The sequence below is a fragment of the Grammomys surdaster genome, unplaced genomic scaffold (assembly GCF_004785775.1).
Source record: "Grammomys surdaster isolate TR1022 unplaced genomic scaffold, NIH_TR_1.0 125630, whole genome shotgun sequence".
In the NCBI taxonomy this organism is placed as follows: Eukaryota; Metazoa; Chordata; class Mammalia; order Rodentia; family Muridae; genus Grammomys; species Grammomys surdaster.
This window is the reverse complement of record NW_021620469.1, coordinates 1540013-1567074: the sequence shown is the minus strand read 5'-3', so window position 1 is coordinate 1567074 and position 27062 is coordinate 1540013. Positions and strand designations below refer to the sequence as shown.

General features: G+C 42.6%; 1 protein-coding gene and 2 pseudogenes across 1 annotated transcript; 2 read left to right on the top strand and 1 right to left on the bottom strand.

Moving 5' to 3' along the window:
- The first annotated feature begins 532 nt into the window (after window positions 1-532).
- On the top strand, window positions 533-3473 carry LOC114638850 (annotated as a pseudogene).
- Window positions 3474-12736: 9263 nt separating this feature from the next.
- On the top strand, window positions 12737-15091 carry LOC114638751 (mast cell protease 1-like). Its single transcript, XM_028787328.1, has 5 exons — window positions 12737-12791; window positions 13314-13464; window positions 13985-14120; window positions 14294-14548; window positions 14945-15091. Exons 1-5 carry the CDS (start codon window positions 12737-12739, stop codon window positions 15089-15091), a joined length of 744 nt encoding a protein of 247 aa, XP_028643161.1.
- Window positions 15092-23490: 8399 nt separating this feature from the next.
- Window positions 23491-27062, bottom strand: part of LOC114638816 — a 5397-nt pseudogene continuing 1825 nt past the window's right edge.

The window sequence follows — 27062 nt, the reverse complement described above, 5'->3', positions numbered from 1 at the left end:
ATGAACCAAACCAAACCAAACCGAGCTACCAACAAACCAACCAACCAACCAACCAACCAACCAACCAATCAACCAACCAAACATCAAGCAAAACAAACCCAAAGAACAAAACAACAACAACAACAACAACAACAAAAAACTCCTTATAGAGTTGTATTGGATTAAGAGATGTTATTTTTAAAAGAGACAATTAACTGATGACAAATTGAAGACAGGAGGCATCCTACTACAGTTCCCTGAGCATTGACAGGAGAGGGGACTTGCCCTCTGCCTAGTGTGGAAGGCCTCAATAGGCTCTCCTACCCTTCTCAGCATACAGGATTTCTGTGAAGAATGTGGTCATGCTCACCAGCAACTGACAACAGTGTGTTTCCTGTACATTCACCACACAGATGTGGCAAGAACTCAGATCTTATTTATTACACAGGAAATTAGAGGTCTCTGGTTCTGGGCCTCTTTCCTCACCTGATAGTTTAAAAGTTGTGAGAAGTGACAAAGTGACCAATTGAGACCTGGTCAGACCCTGAAGAGGATGTTCCTGCTCCAGGTCTTCCTGGTGGCTATCCTACCAGTTAACACTGAAGGAGGTAAGCAACCATCCACATTCCTAGAGGTGTGGCATGTGGCTTCCAGTGCTGACACTTGCTTGCATGGTGCCCAGTCAGCCTGTACCTAAGACCTACTCCTGACTTGGTTCATCTGACAAGTTAGCTGAGCCCCTGCTCTAACATAGGATAAATAGGGCACTAAAGTCACAATGAACTACTTGGAGTGGCACCTGGTGAGTGAGACCTCCTTCATCTAAATGTGATGAATTATAAAACATCATAGGACCCTACTGGAAACTGCAGTTGAAAATGAGGGCTGGAAGTTTTATTTGCACAAACCTAAGAGCAAGCAGCTTTATCCAGGGATTTCTACCTGGATCAAGACTAGAAGAATTCTTCTATTCAGGTTTCCAGGTGTCTTCATGGCCTTGTCTCTGTTCATCTGACCCATAAAGGTCTACCATGATACCCACAATCTAGCAGAGCCAGCTAAGTGTGGCTTCTCCACAGCTTGATGGAAACAGGCAGACACAGGATCCTCCAACCCATTTCTCCTCCTCTCTATGATCCTACTAGTCCTGTGTGCTCCCTTCTTCATCCTGAAGGCTATTTCAATGACTTAGGAAGACAAATCTATGCTGAGATTCAGACTTCATTAGGAGGCCTTCTCCCAGCTACTTGCTTAGCACATTTGAGAGCTTTTCAGTGTTTATACAATAATCCCATCTCTAAGCAAAGTACTTACTATGTCTCATGAATCAGAATAGAGGAAAAGCCGCCAGAGATTTTTACCTCAATAGTGCATCATGCTTCCTGCAGGTAGAGCCCAATGCTTAAGTGAGCAGGACATCAAGTGAGTCATGAGACACAGGAACAACTGTAGTTGTTTAGAGTGTGTTGATCGGCTGGACAATGTGTGCTGAATTTTTCCTGAATGTGTACATGAGATTTAATTTGATGCAAGGCAAAGTCTTGGCACTATCATGGTGACAAGGAAAATTTGAAAAGTAGGGGAAAGTGATGTCATGCAGCAGGCTCTGTGTGATCCCTTGCAGCATCCAGGCTCCTTTTCTCCTTGGGTGACAGCCCCTACAAAAGGATCTTTTCTCCATCTATATCAGGCCCATAGACTCTCCAAGCATGAAATGTTCCTTCATTCTAGCCTCCAGGATTGGTGCACAGTTTCCATGAGCACAAAGATTCAGAATAAGCTTTCCTTTTCAGGAAAAATCATATGGGTACAGAGTACAAACCCCACTCCTGATCCTACATGGCATTGATTAATTTTTATTATGGCTAATTAGTTCCCAGGAAGTGTCGAAATTTCCTGATGGGAGAAGACATTGTAATGACAGCAACTCACTGTAATGGAAGGTAAGGAGACGCAACTGGTCTTTGATGCCTGGGACTGACCAAATAACAACAGATCCTGCTGTCCCTAAACATGTAGAGCCAAAGGTGAAGACCAACCTGACTTTATCCTCTTTGAAGAAAAGTGATTGTGAAACTCAGGACCAGATAGTGTCAGTGAAGGGTCTGAATGGCAGGGTTGTTATTGAAGACCTAAGAAACAACTCCCCTATGTATTACTTGCTATTTGACTCAGCCTTAGGCTGAGCCCTCAACTTGCCTTTCAGGGACAGCTTCACTGCTCCTGTGTTGTACTTAATCCATCTTCTTTCCAAGCCATATTAATGTAACCTTAGGTACTCACAATATCCTGGGATGGAAAAACATCCAGTTCATTCCTGTTTATAAAGCCAAACCACATGAGAACTTTAATAATGAAACTTGAGTTAATGACATCATGCTCCTGAAGGCACTATTTTACTGATATCTGGTTTTACTGATCTCCCATAGATCACTAGTTTATCTGTCCTGTTTTCTTTTTTAGCTGGCTAATTTATTGGTCCTAGGTCAATCAAATGGCTCTAGAGTGTGAGGTGTGTGTGTCGCAGGCAGCCTCATCCCTGGTTTAAGTTTGCTGAGAGTGCCAGATCTGAACTCTTATTCTTCTCCTTTCTGAGCATCTGGAATGTAAAGCTCAACTCAATAGTGCTGTGAAGACTATTGCCCTTCCAAAGAACCATGATTGGGTGAAGCCTGGGCAGGTATGCACAGTGGCAGGTTGGGGAATCTTGTCCAATTGTACTTCACCTGAAACACTTCAAGAAGTGAATCAAGAAGTTGAAAATGTCCAGAAGTGCTATGCCAGGTCCAAAAACCACAACAACTCCATCCATCTCTATGTGGGAAATTCCAATGACAGGAAGTCTACTTCTGAGATAAGGACATAACCATTTTCAAATGTTTGCCCAGGGCCAGATTCATACTGCAGGAACCCAACCAGGCTCTACAACCATGGCTAGTCTAGAGAATGTGGAGAGAGTAACAAATGGGGATCTGGCATTTTCCCTCAGCTAATCTTTTGTCCTTTCACCATGGGAAAATAGGAGAGCTAAGTCTAGTTAACCTGAAATAAGAATACAGCCAGACAGAGACACACTAGTTAGTAATTAAGAGACTCTGTCTACCTGGTCCCATTCAGAAATGAGGTCAATGGGCTCAAGTGGTGTTTCCCATCTGAAAACCCAGGCCTAAGTGGTAACAGAAGAACAGGGAGAAAATGGGTCTGGAAAGAGGTGATAAGAGGCTATGTACTAATATTTCTCTTTTTTCTGTCCACAGGGAGACTCTGGGGGACCCTTGGTGTGTGATAGAGTGGACCAGGGCATTGTCAATTTTCACTTCTGTCCTTGGAGACCTCCTCGTTTATTCATCAGAATCTCCAGCTTTTTACCTTGGATTCAGAAAACAATGAAACTTCTGCAACAACCCTAGAACACAAAATCTGTGTCTGGGCCAGTGTGCAGCATCCTGTATGGCTATCTGAGTCTTAATAAAGAAATATGTCTTCAGGAAAGGGATGGAGTTGCTCTCCTCCATAAGTGCAGAGCTTAAAACATTTTTATACATTACCTTCTTTATTCTCTCTTCATTACATTGTTTCTCTCTTCAGATATTCCCATAAAGCTTGGCAATCAAACTCGTGCACTGACCCCATCATAACAGCACATACAAAGGGTAGTACTGTCAGTCCTGGAAAGTCCTGCCTTTGTCTGAGAAGGGTGCCTCCTTTCTTTCTAACTCTTCTTCACATTTAATGAGCTACCAAGGGTGAGAAAGATCAAAACCCTTTACCTACCACTCTCCCTGTGCCTCTAAGGAATACCTATGGCCCTGGGAAGTCCAGTGTTCTCTGAGACTCCCCCCAGGTCTCCTGGTCCAGCTCCAGCAAGGCCTCTCTACCAAGCTGTCATCTCATCTTAGAGCTGTACTGACCTCTCTTCACCTTGTCCAAAGTGACTCAGGAGATGATACAAGACAGCCCTGAATGCAGATCAGAACCTTTAGAAAGGGACCAAAATATTGAATGCCCAGACCAGTATTTAGACTCACTTCCTCTGTAGCAGGTCCAGGTTAGCTCGTCTCATGTAATATATCTTGTCTCAGAGCTCTGGTGTGAGCTTAGAGTCATGAGATATCCACTGAATAATTACTCTCTTATTCTCCTTGCAAACCTAGTTATTTCAGAGGCATCCTGATACATTAAAAAAAAAAACCACAACAATAACTTTTCACACGTACTCCATGCCAACTTAACATTCTCAACCACTCTTACTTCCCTAACGTCCATGGAGACCTTAGGCTTTCCTCACAAATATCTCTCTCATGTTAATGTCCATGTGCTTAATTTTGTAACACACTAAGTTTAACAGTGACCATCTGCGTAAATTGGAGACTGGTTGGCTCAGCAGTGGATACTCAACTAAAGACAGTGATTTCCTCCTCCTGTTTGAGAATCCTGTTCGAGACAATATTTTAAGAGATCAAGAGTGGCACCCTGCAAGTCCCTCCTCCTTCCTCGACTGGTTATTGATTGGGCTAATCTTACATGGGCCCAGTGCTGAAAACTATAGCTGGCATGAACTGATGATTGTCATAACTATATCCAGTCTAGAGAATGGAGTTTGCTTCTCTTCCCCCTCTCTTCCAGCTCTCACATACTTACTTCTCATGCTCTCAACATAGATTTCCTGAGCCTTAGAAGAAGTGGACTAAGTGAATTGTCTAGGGGACCCACAACCACCATTTATTTGTGCATCCTGGGCCCCTGTGCTTCTCTGCATTTACCCCACTATCATCAAAAGGGGAGGCATCTCTGAGTAAGGGTGGGATCCACTTTTGTCTATGGCGAAAAGCATGGGTCTTTAGAAGGCAGTTTGTTGCTGCCTAAGTTTACTTCCCTGTATGTTATTATCCAGGCCTACAGTATCAAGCATTGGTCCTCTCCATCTCCATGTTGTGGGTCTTGAATCTAATTACAGGGCAGATGGTTACCATCAAAATAGAGAAGTTGATATTTCACATGTGGGTACATGTGGCTTTTCACATGGTTCCTTTATACTCTTTTATATCAGTTAATCCTTCCCTCCAACCTACACTCTCAGCTTTCAGCACCCTGCCTTCTTACTGCCTAAACCTTTCTACTTTGGTATTCCCTTTTTTTACTGCCTATGATTTACTATTCCTCCACCTTGGAGGTAATTTCTGCTGCCTCTTGTATTTTTCTGGCTTCCACAGTTATTCCATGTCAGACATATAAAACCATACAGTCACATAGCTAGGATCCTCGTATGAGAGAGAACATGCAGGTTTTGTGCTTGGAGTCCTGGGCTATTGCACTCAGAAAAAATAAAATCCCCATTCCATCTATTTTCCTGAAAATTTCCCATATATATGTATATGTATGTGTATGTGTATGTATATATACATGTATATATGTATATATACATACATACATACACATATATATACAATCACATGTTAATTATCTCTTCATCAGTTGATGGGCAGCTATGCTGCTTCCACTTCTTAGTTACTGTGAATATGGCAGCAATGAACATGGATGTTGAAATATCCATATCAGAGATTATAGAGTCCTTCAGATAAGTGCTCAGGACGGACTTAGCTGGAAAGGTGGTAGTTTTATTTTGACATGAAGTTGGGGGTGGTGCTGGTGGTGGTAGTAGTATTTTTTTTGAAAAACCTCCAGACTCATTTGCAATTTAGCTTCACCTAGCTTACATTCCAAAGAACAATGTAAAGGGCTCCCTTTGTATCCATCTATGTTAGCATTGTTTTTGCCATTCTTGATGACTGCCATTGTACTATAGTATAATGAATTTTAAAGTGGCTTTAGTCTGGATTTTCCTTGTGGCTATGGATCCTGAAAAATTTTAAAGTGTTTCTCTCTACCTCTTTATGTTTATTCTCTTTGGAGCTTTTTGTTTGGTTCTGTTGTAGCAGGTTTTCAATTGTTTTTTTTTCTTTATTTTTAATTCTCCTTTACCTTTGTGAATATCATTGAGAATTTATATTGTACACAATATGATCATATATAGTCCCCATTCCCCCCCACCAAACTCCCACCATGTACTCCTTGACAAAGCACTTCCCAACTTCATGAGATAGAAGACAGAGAAGAACTCCAGTCCAAAGTCATGGGTAACACCTCAAAAAACACATAGAAGAAAAATTCCCAAATACTGAAGGAGCTACTCGTCCAAGTACACAGGCTAGAGGAATGCCACAGAAGAGAAAATTTGCATGATATACTATGATCACAATGCTAAAACTAAAAAGGCTAAAGGTGCTGAAAGCTTCCAGAGAGAAGGGCCGAGTCACAACACGGGCAGACACATCACAGTAATAGTAGCTACTTACATGATGGAGACATTTAAAGCCAGAGTTGATTTCTTCTTATGACCCACAAGTCTAATTAGTGCTTCCAATTTGTGCATGGGTGTGGGTTCATCCACTAGAGGAGGGGTTCTCAACATTTTTAATGTTGTAATCCTCATGTTGTGGTGACCCAAAACCATAAAATTATTTCATTTTTACTCCATAACTTCAGTTTTGCAATGGTTATAAATCATAATAATAAATATCTGATATGCAGAATTCTGATATGTGACCCTGTGAAAGAACCATTTGACTCCTAGAGATTTCAGGACCCTCAGATTGAGAACCAATACATTAGAGTATGGGAAACATCCCAATGGACACCAGTGATTATGTCTTTCCCAGAAACCAATAGCTCTTTGGAGGTCACCTATCAGAACTCAGGCACAGAAGGCCACCCTTAATAGTTAATCAGTGTTGGGAATGAGATAAATTAATATATGTTTAACATGGCTCCTCAAGCTCTGGTGTGTTCTCTCACCTAGGCATGATCTTTTCTTGCCATCGCTAACCTCTATTTTCTTACCACAGTGCTACCTTGTACTCTGTCTTTTCCTCCCAGAAATCTAAGTCCAGTCCACTTCCAATTTCATATCACCTTGCTCCTCTACTTGGATGATTTTTTCCTACCCCATCATGATCCCAGCCTGCTCCTCCTTTAGAAAAATATCACAACTATTTTTATTCCAAGGCCCACTACTCCCTAAGTTTGATAAGGGCCTTGACCATACTTGGATCTCACAGGACACCTTTCCCTAGTCCCCACATTCCAAGCCAGGGCTTTATCCTTTGAAATATCCCAAGGTGCCTAGTCTACAGTCACCTTAGTTTTCCAGTCTAGTGTGGTAAAATCTCACAAAATAACAGCCAACTATTTAAATTAAAATACTCACTTCATATCACAAAAAAACTAATAATGTAAAAAATCTATAAAATGAGTCTACCTCTTAAATAACCAACTCACAAGCAATATTCCCTAAGGATTAAAACTCAGATGAAATCCAACTCTCAAAACTCTGTCTATGAAAAGATGAAACTTAAAAATTCTGTGTAGTGCCAACTCAGATTCTTGTACCCATAAAAGTATAATAAAATTGAAGATGACGTAAGAACTTTTGGTGATAACAATCCATTAGAATAGTATTGACTTCCCAATGGAGACTCTAAAGCCTGAAGGCGCAGATAAGTGTTCTACAAGCTCTAAGAGACCACAGATGCAAATTCAGACTATTATACCCAGCAACACTACAAGTGCACAATTGATGGAGAAAGAAAAACATGCCATGATTAAAATCAATCTAAGCAATTTGTATCCACCAATCCAGGTTTAGGGAAGGCATTAGAAAGAAAATTTCAAACTGAAAGTGTCAACAACACTCAAGAAAACACAAGGAATAATAAAAAATGTAAACTAGTAAGTCACAGGCATCACAGCATATGTTGTGTGTTTCACACAACAAAACAACAGAATAACAGAAATCAAGAAACATTGTTCATTGATAACTGTGCAATAATAATGGTCTCAATTCCCAATGAAAAAATATAGTCTAACAGAATGGATGAGAAATCAGCATGCATCCTATGATTGCATCCAAGAAACATGCATCAACACCATGAACAGAGCTCACCTTAGGTTAGAAGGTTACAAAGTGGTATTCCAAGCAAAAGAATCCAAGAAGCAAACAGGTGTGGCTATTTTAATGTACAGCAACACAGACTTTAAATCAAAACTGATTAGAAAGAATAGGTAAGACTACTACATACTCAGTAAAAAAAAAAAAATCCTCCAAGAGGACATCTCAGTTCTAAGCATGTATACACCAAACCCAAAGACACTAAAGTTCATAAAGGAAACTCTCCTAAAACTAAAATCACAATATATCTCACACAATAATAGTGTGTCACTTCAGTACCTTACCCTTGTCAACAGACAGGTAAGTCTCATCAGTACAAAAAGTAAAGAAAGAAATGCGGGATTTAATTAATATAATAAAGATTATAGACCTAACACACATCAACAGAACATTCTACCCAAACCCTAGAGAAGGTGCTTTCTTTTCAGTAACCCATAGTTTATACAGGAAAGACCTTTCTGGATGATTGTGTTGATGCATGATAAAAGCAGGAATGTGGGGTTTCCTGGGTATACTACGCGTGGCTAACTTTCCTCTGAAAAGTACAACTCTTAAGCTGGTGAGAGGTTTTGGATAAGTGGTGCCTCTACAAAGAGTAGGACCTTCATTCCATAACCTTCGAGATGAAGCCTTGTTTGATCAGCCATCCGTGTGGTCTAATCCATAAGGATATGAAGATTATACCACTTTGCTTCTCCAAGTCCAAAGGAGTGAGGAAAGAGAAAGTAGGTGGGAGACAGGGAATCCCAAAATCATAGTTGAGGACACATGGATTTTTGATCCTGAAGAGGTAATAGAGGAATCCCTATCCATTGAGGAGGTATTCAGTCTTCTTGATCCCACAGGAAGGAGTACAGAGTATATAGAGTGAGTCTCTGACTCAGTCACATTGGTTTAGGAGTGCATAGGTTCCACTGGCAGCAATGGTATGTTAAATGAGCCTCATGGAGGCATGTGAAAATGTCTGTTTGTGCTAGTGTAGCTCCTCAAAAGCCTACCAGAAAATTAGTAGTAGAATTAATTATAAATTAAAGGCTAAGATGTCTGTTAGGGCCTCAACTGATGTTGAGAACTGATAGACAGACAAATAGGATCACAGGATCATCAGAGAAGGATCACAGACACATGTAAGAGACCTTACTCAAACCATGAAGGCTTCTCTTAAGCCTGCTCATCGTTGCCCAACATATTATGATCCTAAGGACTCTCTCAGCAAGTTTTCATTTGAGGAGCAAAATCCCCAAGAGGCTAGAGGTGAGGATCACTGCTGTGCCACAACAAACTAGGATCCCCAACCTATGGTCTTGGAGGTGGAGGTCTCCATTCATTTCCCCACTGTATAGTCTTCCCACAAGGCAGTATAAAATTCAACATGAAAGAAGTTTGAGGGGTAAACACAGGCATGATAGATTTCTACATACAATACTCCTGCAAGGAATTTCTATAAACAAACATCTTAAAATTCAAAATTGCCTTTTGACAAGATGGAGGTGAAGATGGCTGTGGTTATTTATTACAAGTGCACAGGCATCTACAATTGTCCAAAAGAAACTTCAAAGCAAGAAATATAATTTTGGTTTTGACTTGTTACTATGATTATAGTTAAAGTGGTCTTTTCCTACAAGTGCAAAGATGCTTTACTTTTGGGTTTGTACTTCTGTATGTCACTGTCTTCCATGACACCACTAAGTAGTATTGTATTATTCCAAACATGTACACTCAAGTTGGATGCCACTTAGAGAGCCATTTTGTCTGATCATTTTTTTCTTCTAGGCCAACTTTCTTTCAAAATACCAAGGGGAGAGTTTCTTCTTTCTTATAGATGGATAAGCTAGCTGCAACAACCTTAATCAAGAAGAACAAACTGGACATATGTAAGATCACTGATCATGGATGGTTCTCTAAAGTCATGGCTCTTAGATATTTTTTTCCTATATTGAGAGAGGTGTCTACAGTAGGTGCTACCTCCTGCACTCCAAGCCATGTACATGATATTATCAGTGTGACATGATTGGGGTCCCTGCAGTAGATGGTACTGGCCCTAATTATGCATGCTGATGCATTCTTCAGTCTGATAGCTGCAAGGGATATGTCATTTGTGGCAACAATAAAACAATAAATGTCGGGATGTAGAAGACATCCTGGGGTGTTTGGCAACGCCTCCAGAACCCAGAGACCTAACATGCAGTCTCACCTCCATTTAACCTGTATGTTAGGTCATGTAAGGCACAGGTAGAGGGCCTGACTAACAGGCTTCTGCCTCAAGACTTACATATTAATGAATTACCTAAAGGCCAGGGGCATAGGTAACTAAGTTTTCCCCTCCCTAGCTCCTCCTTTTTTCCACTCCCCAATATAAGGGGGGGGCTCCTGGCATTTTGTGGGAGAGCACACCATCCAGATACAACCATAAACATGACCAATAAAACTTCTATGTATTCGGTTCCACGTGTCTTCTGGAATTTTGGACTCTCTTGTGTAAGTGGGAAACTTGCCTCCAGGGAAAGCCTCTCCGCCCTCCCCTGCTGCAGCAGTGGCCCCTCACCTGCTGCCAGGCTGCGCTGGGTCCCTGTGCCCCTGTTCCTGGGACCCTGCCGTCACCACACCAAGTGGGTGAAGCCGAACAGCTGCTGCCTGAGTGCGTGCCATGCTTGCGAGTTCTTTCCCTTCACCCACGGTATGCGGGTGGCTGCTGAGTCCCGCCCGGGAGTGCTCCCGCTGCAGCACGCAGACCTCCGACTTGGCTGCTGCTACAGGGACTGCCTCGGCCGCGGCATGGGAGCATCCCCGACCTGCCCCGCTCCCACGCGAATTTTAACCCACATATAAAACTACATCAAGAGCAACTTTTGCTGGAGTAACCACCCAGTTGAGTTTACATTAACTCATTGCAGTTCTTCAAGATGAAAATAGATATCCTGAAGAGAGATATAGCAGGAGTCACCTTGTGTGTATTGTTCAGTAATGCATTATTTGCCCTGACTCCTGGGTAACTCCATGTATACCAAGGCCCTGATTTAGTTTTTGATAAAAAGACACAGTTGTGAAGTTTTTCACTTTTCTATCATAATGTCACTTCCTGAATCAGGCAACCACTATGGGGATGCTGCTAATGGATAACTATGTCTGTCTCACCTCTTCATTTTTGAGTTGTAAAATGAGAATATTCATTTGGGACCTTGTGTGTAGAACAGATCAAGGCCAGATGCTTCTAACTGGTGCTACACAGAAGAATTTGGAGTCTTAACAGATCAGATCCAATGCCCAGTAATAAAAAAAGTTTCTTCTTTAATTCTTATTGCTGTGCTTAGACAGACCCTTTGTAGCTCCCAGCAAGCAAAGGAATGAAATATAGAAGGGTAAAGTTGGAACCAGAACTTTCCTCAAGGTCATGGAGTCTCTATCATGCAAACAGGTTTGAGTTGTCTGGTCCAAACCTGGGAACTAGCTGAGGCTTCCTATGATAGTTCAGACCTCTTTTTACCAGACCTAGAATTTTTCTGCAAAGCTCCGTGATTCAAGAACAACAAGTCCAATTATATGGTTTATTGAGATGCATAGTCTTTGAGTCTGAACAAATGCTTGTTTGAGTTACTACATTAATCTAGCTTCAAGATATTTTTTCTTTGAAATTTCATCACAATAAATTGTTTTTATCTGTTAAAAAACCAGAAGTTTTCATTCGTATTTTGACCAAAAACATAATGTCCAAACCTATCATCTTCATTGAACATGTTCTTGAGTACTTAAACACAATGAGCCAACAAGTGTATACTATGAATACTTGGTCACCTAAAAGCCTTGTCTTGCATTGCAGAGACCCAAGACCTTTTATTCTGGGATATTCTGAAAGTCTACTGAGTTCTCCTTAATGTGTATTAAAATGTCTAACAAAGAGAATATTAGTATGATTAAATTAGGACATTCACTTACAGCAACTGTTCTCAACCTGTGGGTCATGACTCCTTTAGGGGTCAAATTTCAGATATCTTGCATGGTAGATATTTTACATTGAAATTCATAACTGTAGTAAGACTATACTTATAAAGGAGCAATGAAATACATCTAGGGCTGAGGTCGTCACAATATGAGGAACTGTATTAAAGGGTCACACCATTAGGTTGGGATCCACTGACTTAATTACGGACTTGGTCATGTCCTACATGCTGTGTATTCAACACACTCTCCCCACACCTTCATCCCTCACAGCCACATTCTCTCATCTCCTACTTATGTGAATAAAGATGAGATGCCTTCACACTGGTCAAAACACTCAATGGCCTTCAGGCTAAATCAACCCCCAACAGTTTTTGTAAATAAAATGTACTCTCTCTCTTATCCATATATTCATACACTACAGATGCATGTATTTGAGCTATAGTGACAAAGGTGAGTCTTTACACATATGCAGCATGGGTCTCAAAGCTGACAATAATACCCGGATGCTTAGAAGAACAGTTCCATGATCCCTGACCAAGGTTACCATCCCTTTCTGTTGCTTTCAGCCCTCCTAGGAGCTGCTTTGAGGAGTGCAGTCATGATCTTATCCTGGGATCCAGGAGTCTCAGAATCTGGCCACAGATTCCACACCACCAGAGCAGTCATGTGAATTTCTGATAAGGAAAATAAAGCTGGTCCAAGCCAGATCTGTGGTTTTCAGCCCTTCCTTTCTCCTACTTTGGAGCTATAAAAGCAGGAACCAGGACAGGAACACACCAGAAGCTCTTCCCAGGCAACACTACTGGTAAAATGCAGGTCCTACTATTGCTGATGGTTCTTCTCTTACCTTCAGGAGCTGGAGCTGGTGAGTTTTGTCTTCATCTCCTTAACCTCTTAGTTTCAGCAGTGGACCATAATCTGTTACCTTGGATAACAAGAGACCATAACATAAGGCAGGAACCTAAATTAAGGTAGTCCAGGGAAATAGACTGTATTCTGTAGGTCAAGGAATAATGAGAAATGATTTTCCCCTTAAAACATTTCATCAGATTACTCTGTTCTGATAGGCAGCTTTTCTCTGCTCTTGCCTTAGTGTTGAGGAAGATGGGGATGAGGGTTTGAAGAACTGTCTGATGAAGTAGAAAGTCAGAAACATGAATGACCATTGTATTCTGAATGAAGGATGATGGTGGACAGGCAGCACTAGGAAGGAAAGATCAAGAGGAGAGGAAAAAAAAAAGCAAAGTCATATCGAGGGTCCTGAGCCTCATGCAACATGGGGTGGGCTTGGAGCAGTCACTCAACTTTGGCCCCATCTTCCCTTGCTAGTGCCTTGTTGGAGTGTTCCATAAGTTTGTCACCAGGTACTTGGGGTTCTTTGTTCCAGAGGAGATTATTTGTGGTGATGAGGCAAAACCACACTCCCGCCCTTACATGGCCCATCTGAAGATCATTCGTTACCATGGTCGCCAAGACATCTGTGGTGGGGTTCTCATAACCCCCCAATTTGTGCTGACTGCTGCACACTGTAAAGGAAGGTAAGAGGCTTCTCTTTCTGTGAGGAAATGCAGGAGACAGAGTCACAGAGCAGCAGAGGCCTGAGGAAGGCTATGATCCCTGCTCTTCTCAAGATGGACTCTCCTGACACTAAGAGTAAAAAGGTAGCACAAGACCACTCACTGAACCATCTCATGTGTCTTCTCCATTTTCAGAGGTCAGAGCTTTAAATATGGCTCTAGTCATGACAAAAATTATAGTTCTTGTCTTGCTCTGGTGTCACCAGAGCTCAGCCATGGGCTGGGGTGTAAGTCAGTGCAGAGGGCTCATGAGCCGTGGGAAAAGCCATGGTTTCAATCCAAGTACTGAGAGTGGTATCGGAAGAGTTTTCAGTCCTGTGTTTTGCTGAGCCACATCTTTCTGGCAAGGCTGTAAACATGGGAGCTCGATTTATGTCTCTCTGCTCTCTGCACTGGTACAGAACATAGTCCCTCTTGCCTTCCCCTTGGAAGGAGTCTTCCTAAGACCAACATGTCTCACTGCTTCTTTATTTTTCAACAGCAAAATCACTGTCATTCTTGGAGCTCATAATGTGAGCAAGACAGAATCCACACAGCAGAAGATAAAAGTTGAAAAACAAATCAATCACCCAAACTTTATTTGGAATTTGCATTTCAATGACATCATGCTGCTGAAGGTGCCCTTATTTTTTCTGCTCTGTTTAAGTCTTCCATCCTTATCTTTCCTCCTGGAAATTCTTTCCTGTCAAAATCATTTCCTCAGAACCCACTCCTGAGTTTCCAATGGGAAAGGGCCCATGTCTAAGCATCTGTCTTTGGTTTGACATTTCTTCCCTCCTTCCCCCAACAGCTTGAAGAGCAAGCTAAGTTGACTCCTGCTGTGGATGTAATTCCCCTGCCTGGTCCCTCTGACTCTATCAAGCCTGGGGAGACGTGCTGGGCAGCAGGCTGGGGGCTAACTGGAGTGACAGAACCTACCTCAGATACCCTGAGGGAGGTAGATCTGAGAATCATGGATAAAGAGGCCTGTGTAAAACATAAGTATTATGACGATAACATCCAGGTCTGCGTAGGCAGTCCCACAATGTTAAATTCTGTATACAAGGTGAGTACATATCTGCTCTTTCTCACAACATCAGAAGATAGCATCACTGAAGGAAGTGTGCCAAACAGCTCTCCATGGCACTGACTAATGCCAGTTTTCTTAGGCTTCTAGCCCTGAGAATTTGGGAAATGAAATCTCCCTTCTGTCTTGTCTCCCTCTAGGCAAGCCCTTCCAGCAAGCTTCCCATGAGGCTAGATATGAGACAGGAACGGAGTAAAGGTAGTCATGTTAGCAATGGGTTAAGGCCAGGGAAGAGAGGGATTAGTCATTAAATCTCTAACTTATCAATTATTGGGAACCAGGACTTCTTACTCCAATCTGGTAGTAGCTATGGTGGAGCATTGAAAGTTGGGGGAAAGCAATCTTTGCTCATACTCTTATTTTTCTCACCTACAGGGAGACATTGGGGGACCTCTAGTGTGTGCTGGTGTGGCCCATGGTATTGCATCCTATAATAGTTATCCAGTTGAAAAGCCCCCTTCAGTTTTTACTCGAATCTCCTCATACATGCCCTGGATTAATGATGTCTTAAATGGAAAGTAGCTAAAAAGCCTGAGCAGCCTGAGAGAGTCTCCAAGCCTGAGCTTATGTGGTACTCCTTGAGTTCAACACTGCCAGCACCAGACTGTCCCAAGCCTACTCCCAGCCTGCCCCTGTCCTATCCCCAAGACAATCTCAAAGATGAACAAATCTGTGATGATGCATCATTCCCTGTAATGCACCTCAATAAAGACATAATCTCTAGTACCTGTGTGACTCCAGGCTGTGCTCTAAACGCTTAGCACCTCTCTAAGCACAATGAAGAGTTGATTGAGCTACTATCCTGCCGTGTTAAAAATCTTGAGTACTGATTTCCTGGCACATGTGTGACACTGTGGATGACTCAATATTATCCCACATGCATGGGTGTGTACAGTAAGATTTCCTATCCAGAGTAGTGTGCACTGTTCTGCTCTTCTTATCCACTGTCCTTTCTTCTCCCTCTGTGTTTCTCAGCTCTTCTCCCCACAAACCCCATGCCATAGCCACTGTGTCTTTCCACATATCATAAGAAATTCCATGTCTAGGTCAGACATGGTTGTTGACAGTTTGTGTCCTCAATACTCATGTTGCTGTCTCCATCTGAGTTCTCAATAATGCACCTCAAACTAGAGGAGAACCTGTCCTCAGAAATCCTTGGACCATGACTGTGGCTGGAGCAGGCACCACAGGAGAGCGTCAGCACTTTCTGGAGGGAAACACAGGGCAGAATTTGCCATGGTTGTCAAGAGACTCTCTAGTACTTAGCATGAGTTAATATTTCCCATGATGGCTCTAGACCTGCTTCTTTGCCACCCAAATGTAACAGCCTTTCAGAAGAATGTCAGAGTTAGCTGAACTTCTAAGTGGCCTGCTCTCCTCTTACAAGCCAAAGCCCCTAATGTCTTTAGTCAAGGGAAAGGACATGTTAGCTGCAGGGTACTGTGGACTCTGAAATGGAAGGGACCATGCACGAGGTCTGCTATGCCCCAATGAGGCCTAATATAGTGAATGTGGCCCTCTGACTACTTTACCAGGAAAAACTTCTGCCAGTAGCAGTCCCAGGCTAGGACCTCAGCACCTCAGCCCTCCTCACAGCCTGGCAGCCTCATGTCTAGCTTTCCAGCTTCAGTACTCTTCAGTAGAGATGTAAATATAGCTATCAAATATAAGACTCACTAGCTTTGCAAAAGTGGAAACCAACCAAGAAATCAGAGAATTTGGGTAAGTCTTTAGACCACAGCAATTGCAATTGAGAGGAATGATCAGGTCTAAGTGCCGAACAATGAGTAAAGGAGGTTTACATTCAAAAAGCTTACAGTGAGGAGAGTCCAGTCTCTAGTGAGCCAGGGTTATTAGAATCCTGCCGCAGTTGTTCCCACTTGATTCCATCTGTTCTTCTGCACTCCAACGAATGTTTTTTTTTTTATCAGTTATTTTGTAAATAAGTAATTGGCCTAGAAACATTTTTAGGAAGGAAGGAATATTACTTTGTATCAAAACAGTTCTCGAATGACACTGTTGGTGGGTGAGGGGAATCATGATGGTAGACTTCTTATATTAGAATTCTTTCACTGCCTTTTTTTTTTTAAGAGGAAGGAGTTTTTTTCACCTTATATCTTACAGTACATTATGAATGGTATTCAGCATAGGAAATCAAACATGTACTTGGATGCAGGCACTGAAGAAGAGGCCATAAAGGAATAAAATTACTATCTTGTGCAGACTGATTTCTTATTCCACCTGTTCAGAGATGGCAGTTGTAATAGTAAATCATCAGTTAAGAAAATACTCAATGGTCTTTTGCCTACTAGACAATCTGTTGAAGACATTTTCTCAACTGAAGTTTCCTTTATTAATTTGCCTCGTTAGACTATATTTGATGAAAAACAAAGAAAGAACAAAACAAAGAAGGAAAGAAAGAAAAAGAAGGCAGCAAGGAAGGAAGGAAGGAAGGAAGATAGATTTTCTTAATGAACCATTTCCTGGTTTTGTTGACTCTTTGTATAGTTCTTTTCGTTTCTACTTCGTTGATTTCAGCCCTGAGTTTGACTATTTCCTTCCATCTACTCCTCTTGGGAGTTTTTGCATCTTTTCATTCTAGAGATTTCAGGTATGCTGTTAAACTGGTAGTGTATGCTCTCTCCAGTTTCTTTCTGGAGGCACTCAGAGCTATGAGTTTTCTTCTTACCACTGCTTTCATTGTGTCCCTAAGTTTGGATATGTTGTGCCTTCATTTTCATTAAATTCTAAAAAGTTTTAAATTTCTTTATCTCTTCCTTGACCAAGTTATCATTGAGTAGGATGTTGTTCATCTTCCATGTCTATGTGGGCTTTCTGTTGTTTTTGTTGTTATTGAAGACTGGTCTTAGTCCATGATGATCTGAAAGATTCCATGGGAATCTAAGATTATTTCAGTCTTCTTGTATCTGTTGAGGTCTGTTTTGTGATGGATTATATGGTCAGTTTTGGAGAAGGTACCATCAGGTGCTGAGAAGAATATATATTCTTTGTTTTTGTTTTATTTTGCTTTTGGATGAAAAGTTCTATAGATATCTGTTAAATCCATTTAGTTTATCAGTTGTGTTAGTTTTATTGTGTCTCTGTTTAGTTTCTGTTTCCATGATCTGTCCATTTCTGAGAGTGGGGTGTTGAAGTCTCCCACTATTATTGTGTGTGTTGCACTGTGTGCTTTGAGCTTTAGTAAAGTTTCTTTTATGGATGTGGGTGCCCTTGCATTTGGAGCATAGATGTTCAGAATTGACTTTTGGTTGCAAGTCGATTTTATTTGATATTAGAATGGGTAATCCAGTTTGTTTCCTGGGACCATTTGCTTGAAAAATTGTTTTCCAGCCCTTTTTACTGTGAGGTAGTGCCTTTCTTTGACACTGAGGTGTGTTTCCTGTATGCAGCAAAATGTTGGATCCTGTTTATGTATTCAGTCTGTTAGTCTATGACTTTTTATTGGTCCATTCTAGAGGGTACCCCTAACTCCTCCTCCCCCCAGGTTCCATATTCCCATTCATTCTGGTAGACTGCAGGATTTCTCTTCCCCCCCCCTCGAAACCTGATGATGTTCTCCCTTTCTCCTCCCCCTCCTCTCTCCCACCCAGGTTCTTTCATCTCTCTGCCTCCTGTGATTGCTTCCTTTTGCCTCCCAAGTGGGATTGAAGCATCCTCACTTGGGCTCTTCTGCTTGTTAATGTTCTTGAGTTCTGTGGATTGTATGCTGTGCATTCTGTATTTTTTATCAAATATCCAATTATTAGTAAGTACATACCATGCATATACTTTTGGATCTGAGTTATCTCAATCAGGATGATATTTTCTAGTTCCCTCCATTTGCTAGTAAAACTCATGATGTCCTTGTTCTTAATAGCTGACTACTGTAGAGGAATTCTCCCCTAATTGATTGACTGTATAATAAAGAGAACAAGAAGCCAATCACTGGGTAAAAAGGAGGAGGCAGGCCTTCCAGGTCCAAGAGAGGAAGGGGAAGGGCATGCAGGAAGAAGGAACCTCAGTCAGATGGTGAGTGAGATGAGCAAGATGTAAATCCAGGAACTATTAAACCTGTTGGTAGAATCCCACATAGAATAGCTGATGAGATTAGGACAATAGATTCCATGCCCAGAGATTGTGTCATCTGTTGATTTTAAACTAAGACTGTCTGTTGAGAAGGAGGAAAGAACTTAGCCAGGGTGGCATTTAGTCAGGCTTTGGAACAGGAAGATTGGTCAAAGAACTGAGCTCCAGGGGAGAGGTAGCCACAGTGGAGCTCAGGGTGGCAAGAGTGTCTACAGCTAGCCACAGGAACCAGGGAAGTCCTAGCAGCTTTGCAGCAAGCTAGCTGTGAGAACCATGGGAGCAGCCGAGACTGGAGTTTCTGTTGCTTAACTGGTTAAGCATGGATTATTTTATATAACTACACTCTACAGAGTAGTATTCCATTGTGTAAATGAACCACATTTTTTTGTATCCATTCTTCTGTTGAGGGACATCTGGGTTGTTTCCAGCTTCTGGCTATCACAGATAAGGCCTCTCTAAACAGAGTGGAGTATATGCCCAAGTGGTAAGGTGGGGCATCTTTTGGGTATTTACCCAAGAATCTTATAGCTGGGTCTTCAGGTAGATCTCTTTCTAGTTTTCTGAGGAACCTCCAGATTGATTTCCAGAGTGTTTGTACCAGTTTGCAATTCCACTAGCAATGGAGGACTGTTCTTCTTTGTCCACATTCTTGCCAACATGTGCTGTCACCTAAGTTTTTGATCATAGCCATTCTAATTGGAGTAAGGTGGAATCTCAGGGTCCTTTTGTTTTTGAATTCCCTGATCACTAAGGACTTTGAACATTTCTTTAAGTGGTTCTCAGCCATTTGAGATTCCTCTGGTGTGAATGATTTGTTTAGCTCTACACCTCATATTATGACTGTGGTGTTTCCTTTTAGGTGATTAGCTCCTTGAGTTATTTATATATGTTGGCTATTAGCCCTCTATCGGATGTGGAGTTAGTGAAGATTTCTTTCCCAATCATTTTCTTTTCTTAATGAACAGTCTTGACCTGGACATCCAGAATCTTGGTCTTTTATTAAGCTGTTCTTGGTTCTAAATAACATTTATAGATAGAGGATTGAGAATGTTACACCTTCCTCCAATTCCCATCATGTGCCTCCTTGTCAGGTTTCAGCCTGCTCATTAGACTACAGTATTCCCACTACTTGTCCTGTTCCTTGCTGCCTAGTATGGAAAATAAGTCCTATTTGCTGTCACACCCTGTTCAATACAGAAACTTGTTGGAGCCAAGTTCTAGCAGAAAGTGGCTCTCATCTCTGCAGCCATCTTGGGCCATTTTTTTTTTTTTTTGGGTTGATACTTTTCCACTCTGAAAAGAGACTTGTTTTTCTAGCATGATATTTTTGGAAGCATCCCACAACAGCTAAGCACACTCTGATAAACATCTTGTGTTTCTCAGACATATCCTGGACTTGCTGTTTAGTGCTCCCAGCTGCAAGACACTCATGATTAAGTGTCTCCAGCTGCACTCCCCTGTTTGTGCTTATATACCCATAATTGCCTTTCAATAAATGAGACTTGATCCAACAACTGTCTTGTCTCCATTCTTAGTGTCTCTTGCCCTTCCATCCCCACTCTCTCCCTTGCAGACCCCATTGACTGATCTGCAGGCCAGGTTAGAAACTAGCATGAAGCATCAGCTGAGTTCAGCTGAGAGGCTGATCAAGTTCTCTCAGTATAGAAGACTTAGAGGAGTCCTAGCTGGGACTGAGGCCGGGGCTTTCATCCCTTTCCTGGCAGATGTGAGGCCTGATGGAACACAGACCATGATTAGCTACCAACTAGCAGCTGGACCACTCTGTGTGTCTGATCACAAAACTTTACATCTCTTCATGCTGTACCTTAGAGGGTTTAGACCTGCACATTCCACTTAGAAAAGAAGAACCACCATCTTGTTCCAAGCCAAGGCTATGCACATAGATATGGCTGTCATGGGATGGGCTGAATCAGGACTGTGGTGTGCACTATCTAGATCAGCCCAACCAGCTTTCTCACTTCAGGCAGTTCCCGTGTCCATAAACATTTATGAACATCCATGCACACCACTGTCTTTGCAATGGTCATCAGACAGAATTCATCCAGCAACTGATGGAAACAGATGCAGAGACCCAAGGCCAAACATTAGGTAGAGCTTGGAAATCCTGTAGAGGAGGGAAGGGAAAGGATTTTAAGAGCCATAGAAGTCAAGGACACAAGAAAACACACAGAATCTAATAACCTGGGCTCATAGAGTATCACAGAGTCTGAACCCACAACCAAGGAGCCTGCATGGGACTGACCGAGGTTCTCTGCACTTATGGAAAAGTTGTGTAGCTTGGTCTTCTTGTTGGATGCCTAACAGTGGGAGCAGGGGCTGTCTCTGACTCTGTTGCCTGCCTTTGTGACCCTCTCCTCCTACTAGATTTCCTCATCTAAGATTAGTAGGAGAGGAGGTACCTGTCTTATTGCAACTTAATATGCCATGTTTGCTTGATACCCATGGGAGACTGCTCTTTTCTGAAGAGAAATGTAGGAGGAGTCGTTGAGGAGGGGGAGAGAACAGGAGGGGAAGGAATTAGGAAAAGAGAAGGAGAGGAAACTGAGGTCAGGAGGTCGAAATTAATTAAAAAGAAAAATAAAAAACTATCATTTCTGTTCCTTGGCCCAGGGGAACTCCTGAAGTTTCAGCTTCTCTAGCTTTAGGGATGGCTCAGCTATGTGAGCTATAAACACAGGGTGCTTACAGGGAATAACTTGCTTGGTCACAGGGTTTCACCATGTCCTCAGAAGGCATGTGTGTTTCCAGCCTCAGTTTCTGTTTGGTGTCCTCATGCTACCTCAAGCTCTCCTCCAGCCACTCCTTTTATGGGCAGATGGTGTCCTTATCCTGCTGTGTGCTTTCTGCCTACCATTCCTTTGGGGACAAATGTCTGTACTGAGCAGTCATAGGCCTGGGGCTTCCTGGTGGTCTGCACAGAGCAGTTTGTGGATGGATGGATGTTGATCAAGCTGGTGTTGTGATTGTTTTTCTTCCTGTTGCTCCTAGCCCTCTGTTGTGTGCCAGCAACTGAGAGGCAATCCCTTCTACATCACTTAGAGCTTTACAGATGGGAGAGTTCTTGTCCAGATGAGCTCTGGAAAGCTTGTTTGACCCTAGCTGTCCTATCTGTACCATCTGTGTTAATCTCAGCTGAAGGTGATTCTGTATCTTTGCCCCAGGGACATTGATCAATAGGTGGAGAAATTTTGTCTGGGTGTGTAGAGGGTGTTGTTACTGACATCTATTGGAGAAAGGCCTGAAATACTTTAAAGCTCTCACATCCGGATTGCTATATAAAATGTTCCCTGTGATTCTGAATTATTAAATATAAATCAGAGCTGGTATAGGGTTAGTAGTTAGGGAATAGGAGATGGCTCAGTGGCTAAGAGCGCTTGGTGTGAAAGTAGGAGGACCTGAGTTTGAATCCCCAACACCTAATAGAAAGTTTGTTTTGGCTAAGTGTATCTGTAACCTCAGGATTATGATAGGAAGACCTTTGGGGTTTTCTGTTCACCAGTGTGGCTTCAGGTTCATTGAGGACCCTGTCTCAAATGATTCTGCCAGAGAGTAATAGAATAAAAGAATACAATATTTGATATTCTCTTTAGGTCTACTTGTGCCTGCATGGGCACAAATACCTATACACACATGTGCATACACAACATACAGATTTACACACACAGACACACACACACACACAGACACACACACACAGACACACACTCTCTCACACACACCACTCACTGATGGACAGGTGAGGAAGTGATAGAAAGACAGCAAAAGAGAAAATATTATAGAAAGGATGGGTATAATTTCTTGTTTTAGCTGGATATAGAGATCTTGTCTACCCTGAAATACACTTAGTTTTTCTTTGTTATTTTTGTCTCTCTGTCTGTTTCATAAGTATTTTTCTGTCTCTGCCTGTTCTTTCATACCACCCCAAAGTCCCTCATGCTCTCTTCCAAATCTTTCTTATTTATTTATTTATTTATTTATTTATTTGTTTATTTATTTAAGGTGTGAATCAGATTGTTGTACGCAGGGAGAAGAGAGCAGCTGAGAGAGGAGACACATATTGCAGTCTAGAACCTGGGTCTTTATTGAGGCTTATGAATATGGTGACTTTTAGGGACATTCTATGACTTGTAATAAGTTTCTGGAACCTTAGGTATCTCGAAGGTCTTCAGCAGGAACTACAGACATGTTGGAACCGTGTGGCAGAAACATGTGGGAGGGGGGGCTTTCCACAATGGCGGGTCCCAATAACTGGAGAATGTCCGGAGTTCCAAGGGCTGGAAGCTTTGGCGATGGCAGGCCCTAAATATGAGAAGTCCGTGGGTTCCAAGAGTTTTATTGTTCACGCGTGTGATAGATGGTCTGCAGCCCCTAGTTTATGCCAGGGGAGAGGGGTGGCTTAAATAGGGAAGGAGGAAAGAGGAGGGATTGGGAACGAATTACTTAATTTAGCTATGCCCTCTGGCCTTTAGGTAATTCATGAATATGGAAATCTCTTGACTCTGAAGCTTGTAGTCATACCCTCTCTCTGTGTGTGGATGGTGATGCAAACCTCTCTGGGAGGGACTGCTTAGCAAAACGTGTCTGCAAGGTGCAGGTTAATGGAGATGTGCACCACATGTAGGAGCCTTGATTCCGAAGTCACGGCCAAACACCTGCCATTCTCCATGAGAGTCGGGTTCAAAAGCCCATTCCCAGCCAAGAATCAAGATAACCTTACACCATGGCCTGACACAGACAAGCCAGATTACATGGCACAGAAAACCTGCACTATTCTAGTTCCAGACTTCCTCACTGGTTGGCCCTGATCCCCAGAGTTAATTCTCTCTCAAGATCTTATTGATCCAGGGCCTGTAATGGGAGATTCTGGTAAAGACAGCAGGGGGCTTTGCATTCCGATGTACATAGGATGCAATGCCTTGGGCTATCCCAGCACACAGGAGAGGTCCTCCAGAGTCTCCCTGTTAGAGGCGGGGCAGAGAAGAAACTCATGAAATTCATGAATGTACAGGAATGGGCCTCTACCTCTACTCACCCATTTCAGCTTGCAGTTAGGTCTGGAGCCTGTTGCTTAGTTTTTTGGGGCAGCCAACCTATCTTCCTCATATCACCCCATGTTTTCTTCACAGCTGATTGAGTAACCCAAGATAGACCTGGGAAGATGGATACTTAGTTTCCTCACTTGGTGATTCCCAAACAGTGTGATTAGCTGACAATCTTCTTCCCCACCCCCTTCTAGAACTCTGGTTCCCAGGAGTGTTATTAGAAAACCCTGGTAAAAGGATCACCTTGTATACATTTTGCATCTTCTTGGAATTGTGCACACATAGCAGGGAATTAAATTGAAAACTGATGAAGTGTTTGCAGGGTTGAGGCTTCAGGAGTTTCACCTTTGCTTTCGGCAGTGTGTCCGAGGCTGGTTCATTCCCATTGGTTCTGCCCCAGCCAACTTCCCTGCACATTCTCCTGGGTGGGATGAAGTTGAAGTTGGTAGAGAGTGGGAGGGTTCCCATGCCCAGGGTTAGCTTGGCTTTCTCCTTCAACTGTGAAGGGAATGAGGGACTCTTAGCCAGGGCCATGGGCTAGGGGTTAGTTCCAGGCAATCAGGAAGGGGATGGACAAAGTACCAAGTCCAACAGGGGAATAAGAGGGAATGCTGTCCACAGCAGGGCAGGGGAAATTCAGGGCAATGGGGACCAGAAGAAAAAGTCTGAAGGCATACAATGGAGGAAGAAACTTGTTACCTTCAGTAGCATGATGTCGTGGATAATCAAATAGTCATCGTATTTTGGATGAAGGAATTGCTTTTCAACCTAAAGCCTCTGCCATGTGTCTTCCTTAGATGTTTTGTTATGGGCTCCTAGGAGGACTGTTATTGACCTGTTGTGAGAAAGGATGGGACCTGAGCATGTAGCAATTGATAGAGTGCTGGCCTAGCCAACATGAGTCTCTGAGTTTGAGCCACAACACTGTATAAAGTGGCATAGTGGTTCATGCCTGTAACCTCTGCACATGGGTGGTAGAGGGAGGAGGATTGGAAATTCAGGGTCATCCTTAGCTACATAGTAAGTTTGAGGCCAGCCTGAGCTACAGGGGACTCTGCCTCAAAAATAAACCACAAATAAATCCAATATCAGCAAGAACAAAAAGGAAGGGGAAGCAGAGGCAGTAATAGTTGCAGAGAAGAATGTATTTTGAGAAATACATTCTTCCCTGCGACATGAGTCTCTTCCCATGCCCATTTTCTGGGTTATTCATGGTTTTGACAGACTCAGTATTTACTCAGGAGAGCAACACCTACACTTATGCCTAAGTCAGCTTTCAGGAGTGAAAAACCTTGGAGAAAGAGGGTTTCTGGAAAATACACACTTTGCAGGGCTGGCTCCCTAGGAATTGCTGGGGAATGAGCAAGAAATAGAGGACCTGGGGGTAGTGTTAATCCTCCCCAATTTGGAGAACTTTGAATTGGACCCATTTGCGACAAGAACTATTCAGGAAAGCAAGAAGTAGAGTGTCCTGAAGGCTTGTTCTGCTTTCCTTAGAAATGTTGAGCCGTGGATGTTGGAACCAAAGGCCAGTGTTCTTGAAAATATCAAGTAGACACCCCAGAAAAGTACTGGGTAAATTCTGACAAGTGAGCTATGGGTGTCTTTCATGTTTTAAGGGGTAGGTAGGGGTTATATTGGAGAAACCTCTCTTGCCTCTGAGGGGAACTGCATTTATAGTGATTGAGCTCAGAGCATCTATTTAATGACATCTCCCTTGTCAGCTGACCCAGGATCAGGATCTCTCTCAGGTTCACCTGCGTGTGTCACAGGTTGCTACCCCGGGGTTTTTCTCATATTAAGGATAAACAGCATCTTGTCTCACCTTCCTGCACAGTGAGCTGCAGTCAGCACAAAGTTTTGTCTTATCAGGAAGCCAGTGCAGGTGGTCAGGTAATTCTCAGAAGTGACAATTTCCAGATAGGCCATGTAGGGGCAGAAGTGTGGTATGCATTCCGTGCCCCCTATGATCTCCCCTAGAACAGAGAATCCCACGACCTGAGATAGGTGTGGATGCTTTCTCCAGAGAGTACACAGTTGGGTTAAGGTGGAGAGAGGCTTCCCTTGACCTCCTTGCCCTATACTCTGCCCATGGTTCTCTCAGGCATCTTTGTCAGCTCCTCTCACCCATTGTCCTCCACAGCATCACTTCTTTCTCAAGAATCCAATCCCACCTTAGATTTAGGCAGGTTCCTACTTCTGATATTTTACACTCTGCCTTGTCCCTGGCCCATCTTAACTCCTGCAGTACATGTTGTCCAGGTTCCCCCTGTCCTGCCCTCTTACAGGCACAGAACAGAAAAATCACAGGGTGATCTTCTTCCCAAGGACCCATAGATGAAGAGAATGTGCCTGTTATCCTGGAATCTCTGTCTTTCTCCCAGTGGCTTTAGGAGTCCCTGGTCAGTCAGCACAAGCTTCTGTGTTATTAGAAACTAACACAGCTTTAAAGAATGGGGCAGGAACATTTCACAGGAAGACTTCACTCTGAGGCTCTTGAGAAGACCTATGAGACCCATTTGAGAGTCCCAAATGACACACTAAAATTTATTGTTTTAGGAACTAGCCTGCAGATTGGAGAGGGATGGACCCCAGTACTCATCATCTTTGGTGCTGGAACCTAGGAGAGGGAGCAACAGATGGAGAGCAAGAAGATGTATCCTCTCAGAGGATTTCCTCAGGACTGCTGCAGGCTTTATCTTTGGGTTTTAGACCTTATGACTCCCAGCAGGCAGGGGAGTGGCAGAGCTGTTACCACAGGAACTTTGTGGTCATGGTTTCTTCTTTAAGTTGGCTTGTATTGATAACTAGACACTCCCCCAGAAAGCACTGTTTTACTAGACGTGAAATTGAAGCCTTGTCTCTTATGTCCCATATATTCAGATGGGTCCTCTCCTGTGTCTCTTTGTGGGTTAGGAGTTTGGGGACAGAATATTGTGGGAGCTTATTTTTCTAGTTAGGGCAACTTGTTAAAGGTCCCTAGAATCTTGGGTTGAGGAATATCTTTGCAGTGAACATCCATGCTGTGATTACTATAGCCCACAGTAGGAAATGTGTTTTGCAGAAAAACTCTCTGGACATGTATAGACATGTACAGGGGTTGAATTAGGAAATGGATATGATCATATTTTGCTGTATGGATATTAAAAAAAGGAACATAGAATATCTTGGTTTTTCATTCAATTTTTCTACACTATCTATTAAAACTTGAACAGCATTGTTCTTAAATAAGGATTACCTGAAGTGTGAAACACATTGACTTTCATTTTTTTCTTGGAAGCTGTGTTTATCTGAAGAAGAGAGAGAGAGAGAGAGAGAGAGAGAGAGAGAGAGAGAGAGAGAGA